General features: G+C 37.6%; 2 protein-coding genes across 2 annotated transcripts in view; one reads left to right on the top strand and one right to left on the bottom strand.

Annotated features, from left to right (window-relative positions):
* LOC108145946 overlaps positions 1 to 22,627 on the bottom strand; it is a 120,230-nt gene that overhangs the window by 83,413 nt on the left and 14,190 nt on the right. Inside the window, exon 2 of the mRNA XM_017271654.1 lies at positions 19,641 to 19,674. The gene's annotated coding sequence lies outside the window, so the exon portion shown is untranslated. The remainder of the gene's footprint in view (positions 1 to 19,640; positions 19,675 to 22,627) is intronic.
* Positions 16,426 to 18,460, top strand: LOC108145949. Its single transcript, XM_017271658.2, has one exon. The coding sequence runs from the start codon at positions 17,162 to 17,164 to the stop codon at positions 17,501 to 17,503; it is 342 nt and encodes a 113-aa protein (XP_017127147.1). The 5' UTR covers positions 16,426 to 17,161; the 3' UTR covers positions 17,504 to 18,460.

The following is a 22,627-nucleotide window of genomic DNA, read 5'->3' as shown; positions in this document are numbered from 1 at the left end:
GCTTGGCAGTCAAATGTTGGCCAAAAGTTTTCCTTTTCGCAATTTGACATGTAACAGGAAGAAGAAGCCTCAAATTGAAATTTAACAATTGCTTGTGTGTGTTTTTGCGTTTGTTTTTTTAGCTGCCGACAATCTGACAGCCTCTTGAGTGGAATAATTCTTGGCTCGAGTGGTTGAAGGCCCTTCACAGATATCCGAAAAGCTGCTTACGATTTCATTTCCACATGCGAAGCGGGAAAAGACATGGCTTTTATTTATGGTCTTTAGCGGACAAACGGCGGAAAACGAACTTGGCATAAATAAAGCTTTAGCGGCGAGAAAATCATTTTTTATTAACCAAAAAAGTGTTTGTTTTTATAAAAATACAGCACGGCAAAGCTCGTATTATCTTCCATTTACATTGAGCTTATAAAAATCCCATTTGTGTAGATTTAAAAATATTTATTACCAAATTCCTACATTTAACTCTTGCTGTTAAAATCCTTATAATGTTTATGCTCTTCAACTCACATTATCCCTAGCCATATTTGCCATTAATTTTAAAATTCATTTGCCATTGTGTGGGTTGTAATTTTTTAAGCTCTCTTAACTCTCAGTTTAACAAACTAAACGAGCCAACTTTTTAGGATTCATTTTTGCTGTGCATATTGAAACGTTGTCATTAGTTAAAGCAAATATGCGCACGTAAAAAATAAACATAAACGAAACGAGCTACTGCTAATTTTTCATATACACATATTTGCATAAATTAAAATGTAATTATAATAGTGTTTTAAAAAACGCAGGAAATGATTTATGCATAAAACGTAAAGCCCAAAGATTCACGAGACAGCAAACGAAATTGTCGCTTTCCATGTGAAATATACGTAAATATTGCCATTTTTTTTCTGTTGTGTTTGCATTAATAATTGCTACAAATAAAATAAAGAGCTATTAAAAAAAAATGATCTATATGTATATCATAAATTTTACGAGTGAGCTTTTTTGTAGCGTTTGGCATTCGCTTTTTAATTTTCAATATTTAACTTTTAATTGTGGGCAATCAATTTGGAAAGAGCCCAGTCCCAGGCCATGCAGTAAAATATATCAAAAATAGTTATCCCAGCATACGTATACGTATAAATATGATTTTTCATATATGCCGCGCCTCGACATCATTTATCAAAACAAATATTTTCATCTGTCAAGCGCACAAATTGTTATTGAACTGAACTCATTTTTAGAAAGTGAGTTTGAGTCGAAGTTGGTCCGCACTTGGGGGAGTCATCGATTATGACTTTGAGCGTACGTCCGAGTATACTCGTATTTACATATACTCGCATGTGTGTGTATACGAACTGGCTACTGTGCAAAATTGACTATTCACCGAATTGAAATTTCAAGAACGCTCTCGAAAAAAGGCACACAAAAAAAAGCTCTTACATTTTTCCCCCCTCCAGTGATTTGATTTGTTTATTTATATTTTAAACATTTTTGTTTGCCTGACTTTTTTGCCCCATCATGGCCAATCCAAAAGATGGAGCGAATATTTTTTAATTTTATGCCAGGTCATGGCCCCACGCACAGTTGCCACGATTTTACTTTCATTTCTAATTATGATAATGTTTCGCAAGTGATCGGGATCTCTCAAAACATCGTTGGATATTTTGAAGAGAAAGTACAGGTACTTGGGCAAATTATTGAGTTAGGAAAACATTTAATTTGCTGTAAATAATTTTGATGACCTCGAAATCCGCTAACTGATGTCGCTGACATGAAAATGAGTTGCTCGAGTTGTAGAACATTGAATGCGAGTCATTTAGCTGTTACTCGGGCCAACTAAGTCTTTTCTTTTCCCGGTTTTTTATGCGCAAAGTTCAAACTACTTAAGACAATTATTTCCGGCACTTTTTCTTTAGCTTTGCCATAAAAACTGGCACAGAATTGTTGTGCTGTTTGCCATATTCCTGTTCTGGCAATTTGCCTGTCGCTTTAACTGAACTCGACCGAACTGAAACTGAACTCGAATTTCACAGCAAATCGCTGTTTAATTCCAATTATAAACAATTACCTTGAGTGAACCTAAGACGCCCCGAGTCACAGTTCTTATTTTTTGTTTTTCTCGTTCTGTCCTACTAACCTGAAACGAAAAAAAAGAGAGAAATTGTTTGGGTAAAGTAAACTTTTTAGCACTGATATGCGAAAAATCAGCAAGAGTTTCGTTTTGGGGTGGTAAATTTAGAGTATGACTCACTGGGCGTATGAGCGATTTCGGAGCGATCCGGTTGAATGACACCCAAGTGGGCCACCGGTGCTCCGTGCCGAGTGCAGTCAGCATTAAATGTTAATATATTAATGATTTGCAATCGCTGCGGCGAGACTTTTCTCGGCCCGCATTGTGGACATTGGCCAACTTAGGCGACAATTGGCCGCTTTTAATTGCCAAGTCGAGCTCTCGAGCTGCCGCGATTCCAAACCATTCCCATCCGGTTCACGGCACCCTAATGCGGCGGCAGATCTCGGACTCGTACTCTGTCTGCCCACTGAGAAAAATTATATTATTAATTTTAATATTCTGAATTGTCTTAAACATATTTTTTGTCTACTTTCTTTTATGGATTTTGTTAAAATAAACTTATTAATTTTTGGGCCCATTGTGTATAAAAGTATTTCCAACCGTTCTTTTAAATTTCTCTTAAATTGTAGAATCTTTAACCGGGTAAGCCATATAATTTATTTAAATTATTGGAATTGCTTAAAAAATGTGTTTAATTTTCACTTTCCCAAAAATGTCTTAAAAAACTCCCCATTTCGTCCAGTGCAGCTCTCCGCTATGGCAATTCATTAACGCTCCACATGCGAAAGAAACGCTGCAAGTCCGTCTCGGACTCTGGTTCAAAGAAAAAGTTGCTGTGCCAGTTTCGGGTTTTTGTGCAACAGTTGCAGCTTGCAGCTTGCAGCTTGATGCCTGCAACTTGCAACTCGCAGCCTGCGAAGTCGAGTCATGATTGTCAGTCCGTCCAAATGGACCGGCGTTGGTTTAATTATTTAATTTTGCGCTCATTTGCATGAGCCAAGCAGCCAGTCGCCGCCTTTCGCAAGTGATTTGCATCCGAGACTGTTTGTGCTTGCGTTTGTGTTTGGATCCGTGCAGTGGAGCGCATTCCCCCGAAAAACACCCACGCCCAACAGCGATCTATGGCCAGTGCCAAGCGAAGTGGAAACCGTGGTTGCGGTCGAAACCCAAGTCTGAACTGAACCTCAGGCCAGAGGTGCCCCCTGCAGGCCTCGTTTCGATTTGGCAGTGTTGCACGTTTAATCCGCCGGTTATAAAACACGTCAACAGCCATGGTCAGGAAAATAAGTCGGCAAAAGTAAGCACCCAAAATTACTTTCAACCAAAATGTGTACCTAATTTACAAAACAAAACACTATAATTTAAACATTGAATTTTATTTATGAAAGTAATATTGACTTGGTATAACAACATTTATGTCTTGGTTAATTATCAGGAAATTTAAATACGTTTTTTAGATTCTTATTAAAACAAACTTTCATAAAAATAAAAACATTATTAGATGGCTTAAAGATGGTGCTTTTCTACATAGGTATTTAAAAATCAAAAAATGCAAACTTAATTAAAGGAAATTATTTGTGATAGAAATATTAACTTAGTATAACAATATTCAAAATTCTTCAAGCATCAATTTTTCCATCAAGCGCTGTATATGAAGCCACCTAAGTCATAGCTGCAGGGCAACTTTAAAAGCGGAAACTCCGCCTAACGCCAAAGTAACTGTGAACAAAACGCTGAAATTATCCTCTATTAAGCTAAATTCACTTTAAGTTCGTAAGCATTTCCCCGTAACAAAAATTCAATGTAAAAAAACAGTTGGTGGTAGGTCTGCCTTGGCAACCATTGCAATTTTACAGCCACTGCAGCCCTCGGCCCAATATGTAAATTTTTCTATAAAAGCGAAACCAAAACAGAGACAACAAAAATGTTAGCCCCCAAAATAAATTCAAATTTTTTATGAATCAGGGAAAGATGTGAGCACGTGGGTGTGGTAGTGCGTGCCTGAATAAAAGACTTGAATGGAGTTGAGCTATAGAAAAAGACCACTACAAATTGTGCACTGCAAAAACCATTAGCAAAATATGTAAAATGGTTATTTAAAATTAATAATTATTATACAGCACTAAACACTAAACGTTTATTGGTTTCATTTTACTATCTTGAGGACTACCTATAAAAAAATAAAACATTAAGATAAGTTTGCTTCAGATATTCAATATAAAAACCATCAAATACATTAAAATCATATCAATCATTTATATATATATTTTTTTATATTTAAACGATTAATAAGGCACATATATTTTAAGTCTCTACTTACTTTTTTCTCTGCAGGCTTAAAGATTCAAATGAAACATTTGATTGCATTTGAAAATACCATATTAAAATCGTATATATAATGTATTATTTTTTGTCCAAGTGACATTGCCCACGTTGATGATGCTTCTTCTGCTGTGGACGTTGTGGATATTTCTTTGGCTGGTCAGCACCAAAGCCTGCAGAATGTCTTTCAATATTTTATGCGTGGGCGGAGTGGAGGAAGGTAAGACGTCGACACACTGACACACACAAGATGCTGAAAAATTAATGAAAATGCCGTACCAAATTGAAAACAATCAGGGCGCAGGCGGATAGAGAAGGACAGACAGATGTATAACGAAAGAGACGGGTGGTGAGGGGACTAGAAAGAGACGGAGACGGAGACGGAGACGGAGTGGAGGCAAGAAAATGCAGTTGACCAAATATGCGCAAATATTGTGGTTTGAAAAGAGCAACAACAAGGCAAAGCCGGTAAAGGCAGAAATAAAGCGTGGCAACAAGATGATGTTAAAAATGATGATAATGATCATGATGATGATGGCTAAGAAGAAGCCTCTCTGGCTAAAAAAAGAAAGACGCAAAACGAGAAGAAGCAGACGAAACACAAACAAGCAACTTGAAAACTTGATGTAGGTCAAATATTTTTTTCTTGTGGCTTCCAGTCAACGCCTGCTAAAAAGTGGTAGAAAACTGAAAATGGAAGAGGGTACCGGGAACTCGTCTTAAATGTCTGCCCTCTGCATGTGTGTGTGTGTGTGTGTTTGTGTGTTGAGTATCTGTGTGAGCGTGTTACTTTCGGTTTATAGGCCAATGCAAGATGGCAAGTTTATGAAGCATATGCGGAAGCAGAACTGAAAAGGGTGATGGGGGGGGGTCTTAAAAAGTCGCACCCTCTCACATGGCACATCGCCCGGGGTTATGATGAAGTTTCCGACATTGATGAGGCTGCCAGAGCGGAGCTGCCACAATAACCAAAGGAGACAGACAGCTGGGCCGGCTCACCCGAGCTCGGCTCCTTTTGAGCGTTCTTAATTGCCAAGGCAAACACAAAAAGAAAACAAATAATGGCCCACCGGGAGAAAAAAGTTGCTCAATAAGCAAGTAGCCAAAAGAAACTTCCGTTAGCTGCAGTTGCAGTTGTTTTAAATGATTGTGGAAATAGCAGAAATGCGCAATGTTAAGCTATTTTTAATATGACACCAGTAATTGCATTTAAATTGATGCTTTTACTTACTGATTCAAGTCTTATTTGTCGAAATCACACCGTTCTCTTCTAGTGTCAGTTGGTTTGTCCAGGAATTTAGTCAGTACCAATAAATTAACATTAAAGAAAACAATCTTAAGAAGACCCTTGATTAATTAATTGCCAAACCTATTTTCAAGCACAAACATTTTTTATCAGTTTTTTATACAAGTGAATCAAGCAAAAACCCCGTTTAAAGAGGTAAAAAGTCGAACCGAACGCACTTTTAACGAAAAAAGTTTCTGATATCGAATTATTTGACGAAAAATGATAAAGCATTCGACTAAAAAAATACGGCTTTGAAAATCATCCCCTTCGTATCAACAAAAAATTGAAACTACATTTTTTATTGCAGCGTGCCAATTAAGAAACTTACACTCTTTTTGTGCGCATCGTCACTACATGTACTGCCCTCCATAGTGAGTTATTTTTGGGATGTGTATTTAAATATTTAAAGCGGGCTTGGCCCACTTATAGTTAGTTTCTTTGCCATATGAAATATGCTTAGCACCTTAAAGACCAGAATACTTTAAATTTTTTACTCTGCAATCAAGCAAAATAAAAGCTACTGTCAAAGTTCTGGCATCTGGTATCGGGGGAGGACTGAAAACTTATTTACTCGCAGAATGTAACCCTGAGCAGATGAAAAACCCCATGCTGCCAAACCCACTGAACTCCTGCCAAATTGGACCATGAACGTGATCAATTATTTCCCATTGTTGCGCATTTGCGGCAAAAGCAAAAGCAAAAGCCAAGTCAAGCGGCCAAGCGGCCAAGCAGCTCAAGAGTCAAGGCTAAGAGCGAACCGAACCAACTTGAATCGAGTTGCGTTTCGTATTTGTCTTTATCAGAGACCACTGTGAACTAAGCTTAAATAATAACTGTCCGGAGACCGCAACAAACACACAATTATGAGCGTGGCCAAAAGGCTACAAATGCATAGAAAATCACATCACATCACATCAAATATCAATGTCAGTCTCCAGTCGTTCGTTAATTGTGACTCGACCCAATCGATTGTGTCAAGATGTTTGTTGGCTATAAAAAGATGATGGCGTTGCCTCGTTGACTTGTGGGCATTGCTTTGTTACCTTCTTTTTGTCCGTCTGGTCTGCTGACCCCACGGCAATTAGACGAGAGGTGTTATGTGGCCAAATATAGATCGATTGGGCTCAGTTTTTTAACTCGACTGACTACTCGGTGAGCTGGCATTTTTTTCTGTCAAGATAATGAAACACTTGAAAAATGAGCCGTTTTTTAGATTCCGTTTCTTTCGACCTATTGTTCAGTTGGCTTTTGCAAGTGGCTTCCGCTTTTAAAGTTTGCTTGTTCAGCTTTTCAATTACTTTGGCAAACTTTTTGTATCGCCTGTTTTTCTGCTGTTTTTTTTTTGCTGACCTTTGCTGCTTTTTTGTGTTTATAGTTTGCTTTGTAAAATGTTTCGATCGGTCACGTAAGTGGTAGTTAAATATCGAACTTATGATATTGAGTCAAACAAAAATGGGGAAATATAGTGATATTGTGTTACAGATAAAGCCAAAGCTTACCTAAGCAAATGAAATATAAATGAAGGTTGGGTTCGTTTCAAATACATATAATAGAGAGGGTTAAAGCAAAAGAAAATAAAGCATTTGTTTTGAAAATAAACACTAAACGACGCACTGCATAACAACTTATTATCCGTCACAATAATGCAACAATACCATTAAGCGTTATTTATTAAATAAAAACCACCTGATATTAGAAATATTTAGGTAAAAATAGTATGATGAACTTTCCTTAACCTATAATTGAATTATTAATTAATCCAATTAAAATAAAGTCAAGCAGGCTACCCCTTAATTACTCGCAGAACACAATGGAATGTAGTTTTGCATTTCCCACAAAAAAAAAATGGTTAGAGTAGAAAGTCGAAACCCTAGATTGGTCTGTTCAAATTTACCATAATTAATTTTTTAATCATCTGCAGTTAAAGGCCATTCAAACTGCTCGACTTTCCGCTCGTCGTCGCAATTGAATTAATTCAATGTGAACTTAACCAAGAAACAACTAATTTCAGTTTAGAGCGCTCAAAGGAAATGGCAGACATCAAGCAAAATGCTGGGACAATGACGCCGAGTTGCTGGCCAAGTGAAGATACCGTTTTTGGCCAGGCATTATCGGCTTTTGTCCAGTTACTTCGGCTCAAGCTCCATTCTTTTCAATTTCGTTAATGGATTTGCTTTTGTCTTGGTCTAAGCCGTGAAATGTTTTAGACCAAGTCGTAAAACTAATAATGGCAATAGTATAGTATGTATGCAGGTACTTGGAATCGGGTATTTGGGTAGCTCAAATTAATTTGATGTGAACCAGGCATTCCGTGATTGCAGTAACCGGGCTAATTGGTGTCCCGTTTTTTTTTTTTTTTTTTTTCTTTGGATTTTTTTAGTGGTTTTGCTGGCTTTATATCTTTTTCCCTTTTGACTAATGGTGACCAGGCCCAGCATGTGTGCCGCCAATGATATATAATTAGCCAAGGCAAAAAGGCAAATTGGCTGACCAATGTCTGGGGTTGAGTTTAAAGCCGCAAATGCCGAAAGCAAAGTAGTCTTCTACCCCCCTGCCACCGCCGACATAATGTTTTTACAAATTGCAGACTAATTTGGTAAGGGCCTTTACAAAAAGGCCAACACTTGCTGTAACTCATGGCCCTCAGCCCTGGTCTCTATATATACTATATAGCTACATACATCTGTATATGTTGCACATTTCCTTTTGAAAAGTTATTAGCGTGTTGAGCGCCATTTTTCTTGCTTTTCTTTTTGATTTAACATTTTTTATTTCCACCCCGCATATACATGTATTTTTCTCTTTTTAGCATTTTCATTAAAAGACATAAATTGTGCAGAAAAATGCTCCTCTACTGCTGGCGGCTAAAGAATGTCTGTAGCTGTAGCTGTAGCTCTATCTGTATCTGTATCTATGACTACATGGCTAAATGTATCTGTATCTGTGTATCTGAGTCTGGGTCTGGCTGAGTGGGTGGCAGAAGGAGTATGTCTATGTGTGCAAGTCGAGTGCTTTATTTTTCAGCCTTTGCGCTTTTTATTTACGATTTTTTCTCCCAGCAGTTTTGAATGAATGAAAGTTGCACGAGTGCAGCGAATAAATGAAATGAATGAATGAGTAAGTGAGAGAGCAAGTAAACGAACGAGCAAGTGAGTGGGTGGCAGCTACAAGAATGTTGCAAATGGCTCAACCAAACGCTGCATATTAAAATATTTGACTAGCAGGGGATGCACACTATACACCGGTGCGTATGCTCAACATTTGCAATTCGTTGCATTACGCAGAAAGGAAATTAGTCAAATGCCGGTGACAAATTGAATAGCGAAAAACAAACCCCGACTGTAATGGAATAAAAATACTGCTTACCGAGTCAGCGGAAGAACCTTTAGGTTGGTGGGTAAGAAAATAAGCTAAAGAACTCTGCACCTGTTCACTGCGGAAATGGAAGTCTTTGAAGTGCTCAGTGGGCACAAAAAATACAAGAGGAAGTGCAAGAACTTGAGGCATATAATATTAAATACTCAGACAGGCCAAGAGTAAGCTACAAAATTATGTGTTCTTCTTGGGTTTAGCTAGGGATTAACAACATATGTTGCAGAATATCGGTTGACAAAAGGGGAAACAAGATAAAGGTATAAAAACGTATTAGTCTGCACATCTAAGGATTGCCCTTTGCTAACAAGCTTTGAGAGTATCTTAATTTTTAAAGGAGTTTAACAAATAAAATACCTACAAAACATTTATCATATGCTTTGTGATTTTAAGAATTGTCACCATTATAGAATTATATGTACATTTTTAATTGTGGCATAAAATGAGTGATAAATTAAAATAAATAGCACAGAATTTCACAAACTGATAGCCTTTGCAACACTCCGTTAAAAAAAAAACAAGTTGGACATAAAATTTCAAAGAATTTAAAAACGTAATACAAAAATTTGCATTAGTTATTACCCAAAGCCTCTGCTAACGCATTAAGCCAACCACAAGCAACCATTAAATCCACTGATTCTACCACTTAAACCCACTCTCTTTTTCACCATTTCACCGGCGATTAAAGAATTCTTGCCAGCCCGCGCCCACTTAAGGTTTTCACTTTTTTCCTCAGTTTCGCTTTTCTTTGGCCATTAAGTTTCGACGTTAGTAAACAAAAACAAAAGATAGCCGTGCGCAGTGTGTCCAACAATTTTTGCCCATTTTGTTGATGCGACGTCGTAAACTTTCATGTGCCGCCTTCGCTGCCAACTTTTTGGTCGTGATCTTTCACTCACTCACTTTTTCCACTCGCGCGTTAGCGATGCGTCCAACTAGCTGGCAAACACACACGCCGAGGCATTCAAATTAGTTGTGGGCGCTGTTGCCTGCTTTTTTTCTGTATTTGACTCTTTTGCCCCGTTGTAATTTCAGGCAACACACGTTCGTGAGGGCCCAAAACCAAACCCACCTGACCACGCCCACCTGCCAGGCGGAACACGCATAAATCTCGCCACTATGTCAATCGCATCAAAGTCACGTAATCTATGTGACATTTTCACTGAATCGTTAAAATTGGAAAGAGCAGTACTGCACTTAGTTTCACACAGAAAAAAATACAATTATTCTCATAAGTTCTTTAGGTTAATTTAAAATATTAAAAAAAAACAAAATACAATTAATGTTTAAAATTTCAATGTGTGCTTAGCTTATAACTTAAACTTAAATAACTTGTTGTAAAATTTATGTTTTAACTAATGTATCGTTAAATTGTTCCCTTAAATATTTAAGCTATAAAAATTTACACAACAAATTTGAAAACTCAATTAGCCTATGTTCGCTTATTACCTTTAAAAAACCCCGCATTTTCCAGTGCACTTAGATTCCACTATCCCCGCAGGCTCGAAATTAATAATTCAAGTAGCGTTCGGCAATTGCAGTTAGCTGCACATTTGCTTAGTAAATTGTTTTTAAATCTGTTTGTCCATGTCCGTTTTTGGCTCATCAGCTGGCTAACACTTCACGGCCAGTCAACATACTACAAAGATGATTAATGTCAAAGTCAGCGACAGGGCAAGCAAAAATAGTAATTAAATTTTTCGTTAAATCCGATCATTATGTAAAAACGAATTGAGTTCTGCCAGCGCGAAGGCCTAATCAAAATTTTCACACGAAAATGTTTATAAAGCTTTTTGCTTTACCCCACTGCCAAAAAAAAATACTGAAAGAAATAAAAAGTAAGCTCAACGTTGTTCAGACCGAAACACAATGTGCAGAAAAAATGGTAAGCACACACCCCGTGAGCTCTCACACATGTTCGCTTTAAAAATGGTAGTTGTTGCATTTATTTTCTTCATTTTGATGCAATCTCTTGCCAACTATTGTAATTTCAGGGAACAGGAAAATTTTGCGGCTTTGTCTGTATCTCGGAATTAAATGCAACATAGCTCTTAAAATTCTTCCTCGGCTGAGTCTTTCAAGGTCAGAGAGCTTTTCATTACAGCTGACAACACCCATGCTCAACTTCAGTCCTTGACTGTTGTACAAATTATTGATAAAAATCTGAAGACGCGCTTTAAAAAGTTTTTTACACTGTTTCAAAAAACAGACAATTAAAATTAACAATAGAAAATGGCGAACAAAAGACTAATAGTTTGTAAAAAACTAACGAAGAGACCGCGATTCGCAAATTACACTTACTCAGATTAATTTAAATTATAAATGTCTCTTAATTTATATTTAATGGTTTATTTTGAAAATTAAGTATAGACAAATACAATAAATTACTAAATTAATTCATTTTCAATGATTAAAATACAAAGCAGTGTAAGTTCATTTCTTTAAGTTGACTTTTATATTTTTTCTTTACTTAGAATAATACTAACATGAAACTATTATTCATTCATCATTTAATCCTTTTAATTTTCAAATAAGGTTTTATGTTGGACAAAAAATATATAAAAACAAGAAATTGCTAAATTTATAAATTTTTAATTTTAAAAGTGTATGTTTAATTTTATACAATTTTCTTACTTTAATTCCACTAATAAATTATTTAAACTTACATATTTTGTTGTGATAACAATATATTATATTCTTACATTTACCAACATAAAATGCTCCCTGTCATAATTTTTCTTTAGTGGGTCTTGGTAAGCGATTCACAAGTCTCCTTTTGACAGCTTTAAGAATGGGCCAAAATGATTTGTGCGAGGCCACGACAATGGAAACATTCACGCCCGCGCCTTTCGCTTTTCTTTCGCAAACAGTTCTCAAGTTGTGCGAAACTGGAAATTAAAAACACTTAATGTGCACTTCCGGTGGGGGCAGATGGAAATTCCGTAGATAAACTATATACTCCAGATCCCAGGCTGCCATAGACTGAGTTGAGTTGCTGTTGTCGGAGTAGCAGCAGCAACTTATCGGAGCCATCAGCAACAGCAACAGCAGAAGCAGCAGCAACAGCAACATCTACGACGGCAACATTGGCGGGCCAACAACATTTTACGTTAATATGTTTGTTTGTTTGTCTTTTGTTTTTGGCTCTAACCCTTTTTTGGCACGTTTTGTCTTCTGCCTTTGTTGGTGTGTCGTGTTTCTTTTTCACTCCACTCTTTCGCTAAATGTTGTTTACTCTTTGTCATTGTTGGTGTTGTTGCCATTTTTCTTTTGTTTTTCCCAACATTGTTGGTGCCGCTGCTTAACATTCACCTACTTTTCACCTTGTTAGCCACGTTTGAGCAGCAGAAGCATCAGCAGCAGAAGCAGCAGTAGCAGCAAGTTCTGCGCTTGGCCATGGCATCATCAAAGCCAACAGCGGAGGCTTCAACTGAAATTAGAAGTTGACGCAGTGCAAGAGTAGAAAAAACAGCAAAACTACCAAAAGCAGCAAAAGCAGCAAAAGGCGGCCAACACAATAAGGTACAACGGGACGAAAGGGGCAAAAACAAAAAGCCAACAATGCAAAATGCACAGAGAGCCAAAGTCAAGGAATAAAGCGAATTTGGCATAAGAAGACCTACACTACAACCTTTGTCAAATAAAAAAAAGGAAACAATTTAAAAACATAAAATTTTACTTAAAAATATACGAATTTAAAACAAACGATAAAGATACCTTATGAATTTTGGACCATGACTCTCTTAACCCTAACAGTCTTTTGAAAATCAAATATAACTCATAAAATGTACATTTATTTTGTTCAATTTATAAAAATTCAACTATTAATTTTTACTGCCAAATATAAAACAGCTTTTAAATTTGGTTGTAAACATGTTAAACATATTTAAGCTTTTTCCCCCAGTGTAGATCCACTCTCCTCGGCAGCGAGAAGATGAAAACTGAGCTCTAAGTAGAAAGTTAATTAGGCTTAAATGTGCGAGAAGTCGACGATGACGACGGCATTGAGTAGGAAACACAACAAATACAACTAGAATAATGGCAACAATAGCCAGAGAGAAGATGAAGCAGAAAAGCCAATTAAAAATTCTTATGCTTTTGCTTTAATTTTTCCAGCAGCTAGCTCGGAGCCAATGGCTAACAATAATTTCAGCCAAAACTGCTCGGTACGACGGCATCTGCTTGCTTGCTTGCTGGCTTGTTAATTAATTTTTATGCATTTCTACAAATGTTCAATCCGAAAAAGTTTTTGCCGATGCGGACTTGGCTTTTTGTTCGCGTGCAGCGAAGCGGGCCAATCAATGGCCAGCGAAACTTTCGTTTCGACTGAATTTCACTCTTGGCCCAAAGGCGCCCACAGAAAATCGCCCAGAAATCACTGCCGCCGCCGCCAACTTGGTTGACATTAATTGGACCCATTAAACGGTCTTCGCTAATAAGTTGGCATCAACTAAGTTTCGGAAGTGCCGCTCTAGCTCTTCCGGCCATTCGGTCATTCGGCCATTGTTGCTGTTGTTCTCGACCTTGTCCGGCGGACATCTGTGCCGGAATCGGAACGATTAACACTCGTAATATTTACGGCGGATTGTGTGTGCATATTTGTGGCTCTAACGACTTACCAATCTGCGTCCCAGGTTCACTTGTGCCCGGATTAACCGACAGATGTATACCTTTTATAGTCGTGCTCAAAATGTTTAGATTTTGTTAACAAAAATGAACAAAAGAATAATAGGTGTTTTAAATGCAAGGGGCTTATCAGTATAAGACTAACTATCATCAAGCAATATATGCTAAATGTTAACTTCAGTTATTCAACAAATTTTGTTTTCAAAAAGGTAAAAGCAGTGAAGTTAAAACATATTTTCCGAAATTATTTTTAATATAAGTTAATTTTTTTTTCAGATGCTTAGATTTTTACCAGTTTCAGATTAAGCAACATATAAAGACAACATAATATTTTAATTTGGAATTTTAAATATTTAAATAAGAATATTTATAAATTAAATTAAGCTTTTATCCAAAAAATATCTAACAGCACTAAATACTACACCTTTACAACATTTTGTGAATGAATATAGAATGTACATACAGTACAAAATTAAATACAGTTTTTTTTTTGCGCATTTAGAAATCCTTTAAAATTTATTTAATAAAAAAGAGTATAAAGCCCGTAAAACATTTGAAGAAAAAAAGTTAAGAACACTTTTTAAGCTTGCTTTTGATTCTAGAATAAATACTACCTCTTTCTTATATTTAACCAAACATTTTTAAACTTGTACCCATTTTTCTTAGCTTACTTTCTTTATCTCAGGCTTATGAATATATATATCAATGTTAATTCTGAGCCGCCCACTCCATATCCGTTACCATCTGGATGACTTTATCGAGAAGCCAATCCAAGGCGACTGGCACGGGAAGCATTAACGCGGCCTAAAGGTCGGGCCATCAACGCGGCCGATGGCGGCAACTAATTTGGGGCTTAACTCTAATCAAAGTTGAGCAGACCTCCCGAATGAAATCTCACGGATGCAAGCGAGTGTGTGTGTGTGTGTGTCTGTATCTGCGTTGGCCCAAATTGAATGGATGGGTGGAAAAGGGTTACAGTGGGGTAATCCCAGTGGGCAAATGCAGCCACAAAAGGGTTTCCCACTCCCATTTCCATTCACAACTTTCTGCATGTGCCAGTCAATTTGCATTTTGAGGAGCTGCAACAGAGAAGCTGGCAACTGTTGCATAATTAAAATTGGAAAATTAATTTCATAATTTTCGCCAGCGCTTTCATTATTAACAGTTGTCCCAAACAACAATGGCTCCTGCTGACCAACATTTTCCGTTCTCTTAGTTGCCAGTTTCTCTGTTTTTCAGTTTTTCAGTTTTCAGTTCTCTGTTCTCGGTTTTCAGTTTCAGTTTTCAGATTCTGGCATCTCGATTCTCTTTTGTTTCCAGGTTCCGAGCCTTGTACGTCCGTTTTTCCTGTTCTGGTCGTTTGGCTGGTTCCATTTATTATTTATGTGCATTTTGATGTGGAAAACATTCTTTTTCTGCATTTTGTTTGCTTTGTTATAGTTGTTTTTCTGTGTGAGTGCAGCATATATATACATTGTGTTGTTACATGGAGTTTTGCCAGTTGGAAATTTGTCGCTACCCGACAAAAGTTTTTAGGGATCTAGTATATGTATAATATATATATATTTTGCGTATTGTCATTTGGATAACATTGTAATGCAGCTGGACTGCAAAGTTTTGCTGGCCGAGAGCTGGATGGACAAGCTGGAGAGCAATTTCCAGTTCACACTCCCGGCCATGTGGGTTAATTAGCAGCATTTTCCCTCCGTAAATAAAGGGAAATCACTTGGCAACGCACTGGCTGATGTGCAATAGTAATGTGGCCTTAGAGTTTCCGCACTGGCTTGGCAACCTATGGTACAACTACAGTTCCGATTTAACCCAAGCTTGGATATTACAGTTCCGATTTAACCCGGCTTAATGAGGCCGCAGATGCAGAGTTGGCCAAAAGAAATCGCTGATGTAATGCCACGCACATTTGCCACAAGGCAATGCCCCTTCCACAGACTAACTGCCCATTGTGTGTAAATTTGTTACCATTTTTTTCTGTTTTTTTTTTTGTTTGCTACGTTACCTCGTATTGCACATAAAGGTAATTTCTAATTTGCTGGTGTGTTTTATTGTTTTTCTGCCGGTTCATTTTATGGCGCCGGCTTATGCAACACCTTGTGAGGCAGCGACGCATGCGCTTGAATTACACACATGGATGTGGATATAGATGTGGACTTCGACATGGACACTAAACTAAAACTAAACGCGTACCGCTCGCAGGGCCGCTTCGATTCGATGGCAAACGTAAGAGCATAACGGCGTTCATCAATCACGCCGGTCACGTCTCAGTGAAAAAGACTGAAAAGAACTGAAAATTTACACTACCACAAATTGTCCAAAGGCGAGAATATGCTCTAGTAAACGGAGAACTAATTGTGAATAATTAATGAAGTCTAGAAATTACGTACATCACACCTTGAAATTAGACAAAATCTTTTTTCTTAGGTAATACATTCTATTTTTGGATATTAAGTAGTTTCTTATTGGCGTGTTAAATTAGGGAACACAGTTCTAGGAATATTAAAGTGATTTCTCGCGAAATCAAGTTCTCAGATAGTCATAAAAACTACTTTACTTTTTAATATATCTACTTTAGATCTTTTAAGGTTTTTTGCTTTTAAGGTAATGCAAAATTTATTAAATTGAAGCTTGACAGCATGCACAGAAATAAATATCTTTGGAAATGCATTACTTATTAAACTTAAGTTTTCACAATGTTGCCTTTTACATCCAAGACCTAGTTGAACAAAATAACCATTTTACAATATATTTTATATATATAAGTCAATTCATTTTAGTCAAATAAGATTTAATTTTATTTTATTATCTTCCTTAAGCGCGAAAATCCAAAAAATCGTCCAAATAAAAATACTTTGTGTACTTTCTGCCCAAAATGAAATGTTGGAATCGGTTTCATACACATTTTGTCCTTATTTAAAGGAAGTTTTTTACATTTTCTTTTTCCTTGGAAGACTTCAATATTAATATTTTTGGCATACAATTTTTGCCAAGTGCAGCGAGGCTAGAGGGAATCGAGTGTGGCAGCGAAAGAACAGTAACATCGACAACTATTGCCAATTAGCGGCAACATGCAAAGCGCATTTGCATTGAACCTGGAGCTCTCTGTTCTGCCTGCTGGCGATGACACCGTTGGCAACAACTGAGCACTGAGCTGGAAAACGTAATCAGTTCAAGTCGCGGTACGAGATTAGCTGCAGGTAAGGTATAAGGTACAAAGGTATAAAGTATATGCCCCCCAGCCATCCGCCCAGCTAATTGAGCTCTTCAGTTACAATATGCGGCAATAAATTCTGGATTTTTGCATACCTGCCCGCTGGGACATGGGCTTGGAAAAGCCGGGAAATGCAGATCGAACTACCTGACTGACTTAAAAGTCGCCCGCACACGCACTGATTGCGTCATTTGGCCTCAAACCAGCGACGAGAGCGTTTCGATTTGCATAGCAGCCAAAGGAACCAGAGACGAGAAGATACATTTTAGCAGAAATGCCAGACTATTCGAGCAGCGGCAACTCCCAGAGGGCTGAGAAATCCGTGAGCTATGCCTTGTATCTCCATCGGCGGGAGTTGGGGCGCCCCAAACGGCGGCTGATGCGCATCTGCAGCACCAAGTTGCAGCTGACGAATGAGCTCATCCAGCTGCAGCAGCGACGTCAATGGGAGACGGCCTTTGACCTCGAGTTCGACGCGGAGGCCAGTTCCCAGCAGATGAATGCCCTGGACCGGGAACGCGAGTACCGCGACAGGTTGCAGAACAATATGCGGCGGCAACTCGAGAAGCAGCAGAAACGCAAGCGAAAGTATCTCCAGGAAATCGGCAAGCTATAGGCTATAGTCTATGGTCTAACGCGGAAGTCATTAATTTAATTGAGGACCATATTTAGTGATTTTAAGAACGTGATAACTTGAATAGACAACCAAGAAAATCAAGACTCTTTACTACACACTTATCTAAACTCTCATCTAAAGATGATTGTTTAGAAATAAAATTTTTTGTGATATAAAAAATAACATTAAGATTTTAAATAAAATGCAATATAATTTTGTATACAAACATATAATTAATTTTTTTAGTCTTGATGATTTCTAATCATCATTATTTCAAACCAAATAAGGCTTTTCTTTGTTTTTCAATTTAAAGAATTTGCCATATGTGTGCAAAGCCAATTAGGAATTACTTAAGAAAAATTGGCACCTTGAGAAACATATTCTTATTCCCATGGAGACATTTTTTTTCAAATCTAGGCCAGTGACTTTAGGCTAGTTTTAGCCAACCGAAATAAAGTACCATAAATCAGCAAAAACCCGTGTCCCTGTGCGACTCCCACAACTCAAGAGATTGGGACTGAGACAAGCAAGAGTGTTTGACTTTTGACACTCTTTCCTAGGCGGTAAAGGTGGAAACGACTGTCAAGTGCAGGATAAAGTGCAACATGATGACCGAATGGCGACTTAAACATACCTAGTAATAAACTTTGCATACTAATATTTACCAGATAAAATATAATTATATTTCCCTCAAACAACCACTATAAATATAAAGCAATAAATTTAATATTTATTATCCAGTTTGTTGTTTGTTTGCTGACAGCAGAAAAGTTAACTCGAAAACTATTATATTTACATTGCAATTATACTTTAAAGAATCATTATTAGTCAATGCCATAAGCTATAAATTATCAAAATAACTATTTTATCTCTTAATACACAGAATAAAGCCTTATTTTTATTTTGATGTGAAAATTTAAGTCAGAGGAAAGAATATAAAATGTTGTTTTGATTTAAACATTTTAGCCGCTTTTTTCGGAGAAACCTCTTTTCTCTATGTTGTTAGGCTGCAACATATACCCGGATTTTCCCTGAATACCTCTTGGAAAAGAAAAGCGCCAAGAACAGGCAAGGAAATGCAACAGAAGCGCCTCAAAGGTGAGCGCGCGGCAACTTTTTTCAATTTCCTGCTGCCATTACGCAGAGCGTCGCAGCTGTGTGCCGTCCCTCTTGCACACAGTTTTCCACCTCCCCGTCCCCTCCGCCCTCTCAGAATTTTCCTGGCCATTGACGTTTTCCGCGTACGATGGCTATGGTCTTTTTTTTTCTCTCCGGTCGCGGTTGTTGTCTTCGCTCTCGCTTCTCGCTTGATTTGTCACACAGTCCCAACGGGAAAATAAACCTGTCCCCGTGTACTCGTACTCGTACTGTCTCTGGGCCGCGGAAAACCGGTATGTGCGCTTTCTTTTTGCTCCCACTGTGGACCAAATGGTGGAAATGCCGCGGGGGCGGGGAGCGGTGGGCGGGATGCATTGCGATTCATCTTAGCTCTCGTATTTAGTTGCAATTCCTTCACACACACTCGTTCCTTGCACCCGCACAGCAAGAAATGCCAAACGATTTAGCTACATATTAACATAAAAAAGTTCTAACTTTCATACATAAGGGTGATATTTTTAAACACCATTAAATAGGTAATAGAAAAGTATTTATTTTTTAATTTTTGTAAAAATGTTTAGGAATTTATTTACCATAGAGGTAGGCTATTTATTTTTGCTAATTTTAATGATATAAAAATTAACATTTAATATGCAATATATGTTGTTGCTTCTAGCAAGTCCTTACCATATGTATTTCTTTTAGATTTTTAATTTTGATTATGTTTAATAATACTATATAATATCTCCCTGTGTACAAACCCCTGTCCCCATCGCTTGTTTACTATTCTAAGTGCAGTATCTTGGCGAGTTTCGCTTAGTTTTTTACAGGCTTTTTCTGCGACTCTGTTTTTTTTTTGTTGGCATGTCGGTTATTTATGCGCCTTGTTGTCCCAATTCTTGAAAAATACTACAACAAGCCTCGTGACTGCGTCTGTGTCTCTGTCCATGCACTTTAAGCTTGTTTTTGCTTGCAGCCAGCTATTTTTAATAAGCAATGCTACAAAAACGCTACCCTTCTGGCTTTTTGTTTCACTTACCTCACTTTATCCATCGGCCATTAAACGCTGCACACTGGAAAAGAGTGGAGAAAAAAATATTTTTTATTATTTAAGGCAAAATCAATATGAGAAATTCCGCTGACAGCGACCAGCTCTCTGCGTATGTGCATATAAAATTTTACAACAACCCTGGGGCGGGTACTGACATAAATTTAATACCTTTTCAAATTGTTTTTCATAACCCATTTTTCCTATAAATGCTGCTGCACTCTGTTGGCCAGCAGATAAAGTGCATTTGTTTACTTTTCCTTTATTTTACGCTGCAGTAATTGTTGCAACGGCAATGGAAATGCCGGAAAAAACAAATACGAACAATGCAAACTAACCTTGCTCCGGCTTTTTCTTTTCATTTATGAATTTTAACTATTTTCGGCTCATATCGTTTCAGCCAGCAACTACTGGTATATTGATGTAATGTGCTTTACAAATAAGCTGTTTTAATATTGAATTTAATACGAATGGTAATGTGGATGTTTAACTAACAAAGAGGCTTAAATCTCTGTTCCTGACACTTTCACTAATTTATCATTATTGATGCGATGGCTTAGGTAATGAAAGTAAATGGGGCTATTCGTAATGATATCCTCCTATTGACTACCAAGTATATTAGGTGAAGATGGTTTGCTAAAACGTTAAGCGGCTTAAAATACAGAAGTTAATACCCATTATAATGCTGTGGACCTAACTAATTATGAGGCCAAGAGCTCTGTTTATTTCTGTAGAGCAAAAGGCTTCGGAATTATTTATCAGAGTGGCTTAAACACAATTTATGCTTGAACGTTTAAATATATTAACGCGTGAAAATATGTTGGAATATTTGCTCGGTTAGCAATCAGCTTAAAATTAAAATGGAGAGTAAATAATTAATTTCCATTAACACAAACAGCAACTGGGGCTTAAAAAAAAGTTATATAAAAGGCTCAAATAGTTGATTTTGGTTTATTTTAATAAAAGTTCTATAAATAAACTGAGCAACAATATTAAGAAATTTCTCAATAAATTATAATAATAATTATTGTTTTGGTCAGGTATACATTTTTTAAAGTAGCTTACATTTTTGGAAAATAAATTTAGTTAGGGGCTCATATACATTTTTCTATGTTTTTTGTAGGATTCAATATTTTTGACACTTGCCAAATGTTACCATTAACCCCTACTGCACCATTTCTTTGTACAATCGTCTTTATGTTCATTCAACCATGGGACAATGGAAAACTTTGGATTCCACCACCCTTTCTCAGTTCTCTCGATGATTTTGCTGCTACTACTGGTTTATTTGTTTTTCCAGTTTTTTGCTTTTGTTTTGCACTTGGGCTTCTTCTTGTTGCATTGAATTCTGCGTGTCAGCAGCAGCTGTGTTGCCCACTAAACAACGACCAATGTAACAACAACTGTAATAATAGCAACAATAATAGCAAACATAACAAAAAACACACTCTGGCGCAAACAAACAACATTGTACAAATAACAACACTTTTTATTGCTACCAAAAGGGAGATGGTGTAGTTGTAGTCCAAAGCAGAAGAAGCAGGCCAGCAAAGGGGGAAATTTCATTGAGGGGGTTTGGGGGAGGGGGAAAAGTGGGCGGCGGTGGAAAAGGGGGCGGGGTGAGAGCAGTAAACACAAATAAACAATTGCAATTGTGTGGCGATGGTTGTAATTCTGAGAGCTGCTAAATCGTCTGTAAATACTTTTGTACAAGTTAACAGTTATAAATGGGCTTTTTATGAGTTGTGTGGGACAATATTTGTGAGCACACTACACAGCACTGGACACGGGTTGAAGGACGGAAGGGAAAATATGGAAGGAGGCGGCTAAATGGACCGAGCAGCCTTATAAAACACATGAGAGTGATGAACGTTGTGACCCAAAAGATACCCGGTACTGAGTCTATTTTTACGGCCATTTTTAACTGTCATTGTAAAGAAATAAAGGATAGTCAAAAACCTGTGATTTCTTTATAGCTATCAACATCAAAGAAGCTCACATACCAAAATTGGTACCGCGAACTCTTATAGATCCCGAGATCTAAGTGGTTGTGCTATAAGAATTTAAAGCAGCTCTAAAAATAAAATTAATTTGGTCACAAACATCAATGAAGTTCGCATACCAAAACTGATCCCCCGAACTCTAATAGAACCTGAGATCCAGCAGATTTTATAAGCACAGCTATAAGGCAGAACTGGTATCCTAAAAGTTTATGGCTGATAATGAATGGGGAATCTTTGGTAATCGCAATAGAAGTTGGCATACCAAAGAGGGTACCCCGAACTCGCAAAGATCCCGAGATACAGGTGCTTTATGCAGTGCAATACAGTGCATACAAGCACTCTGTATATTACAAGTAATTGGGTATTTGCCGCCCAATGATAATGGCATTGAGTTGTTTTTGCTACTACCATTGCCATTGCTGCAATGCCTTCGCTCCACATTTTTCATGTTGCAGGCATTTGGCATCGCTTAGAAAGTCACTTGAGGGATATGGCTGAAGCCAAACACTTTGCTTATGTCTGTTTGTCAGTCAAGTGAAATCGTATGCCGCCTTCTCCAGCTGCTCCATGTCCAACTTTGAGTCCGAGTTGAGGTCCGAATCAGAGTCCGAGTCCGAATTCGAATACGAATACGAATCCAACTCGACGTTGATGTCTGTTCGGTGTCTGGTAAAGTGGCAAGTGGTTATTGTTACGATTTATGGCATACGCACAGCAGATGCACGGGGGAGAGTTGAGTTGGTCCATCCGGGGGATTTCTATTGATTTTTTGTACCACTGGACTGGAGCTGGTATAGTTGTAGCTGCCGCTGCGGTGTTTTCTATTTGCTGCTGCTGCTGATTTGCCACACGTCCATAATAAAGCTAAGAAATGGAAATCATAAAAGTCAACAATCATCCACGTTGGCCATGACCAGATTACTGCAGTCGGCGGTGGAAAATCGGAAAATCGGCGGGGTACGGTACAGGGTGTAG

Source organism: Drosophila elegans, unplaced genomic scaffold (assembly GCF_018152505.1).
Source record: "Drosophila elegans isolate 14027-0461.03 unplaced genomic scaffold, ASM1815250v1 contig_208, whole genome shotgun sequence".
NCBI classification, from domain to species: domain Eukaryota; kingdom Metazoa; phylum Arthropoda; class Insecta; order Diptera; family Drosophilidae; genus Drosophila; species Drosophila elegans.
This window is presented reverse-complemented; position numbering and strand designations above follow the sequence as displayed.

What these genes read in the sequence shown, in the direction of transcription:
- LOC108145949 (XM_017271658.2), top strand. Translation starts at nt 17,162, where the DNA reads ATGCCAGACTATTCGAGCAGCGGCAACTCCCAGAGGGCTGAGAAATCC.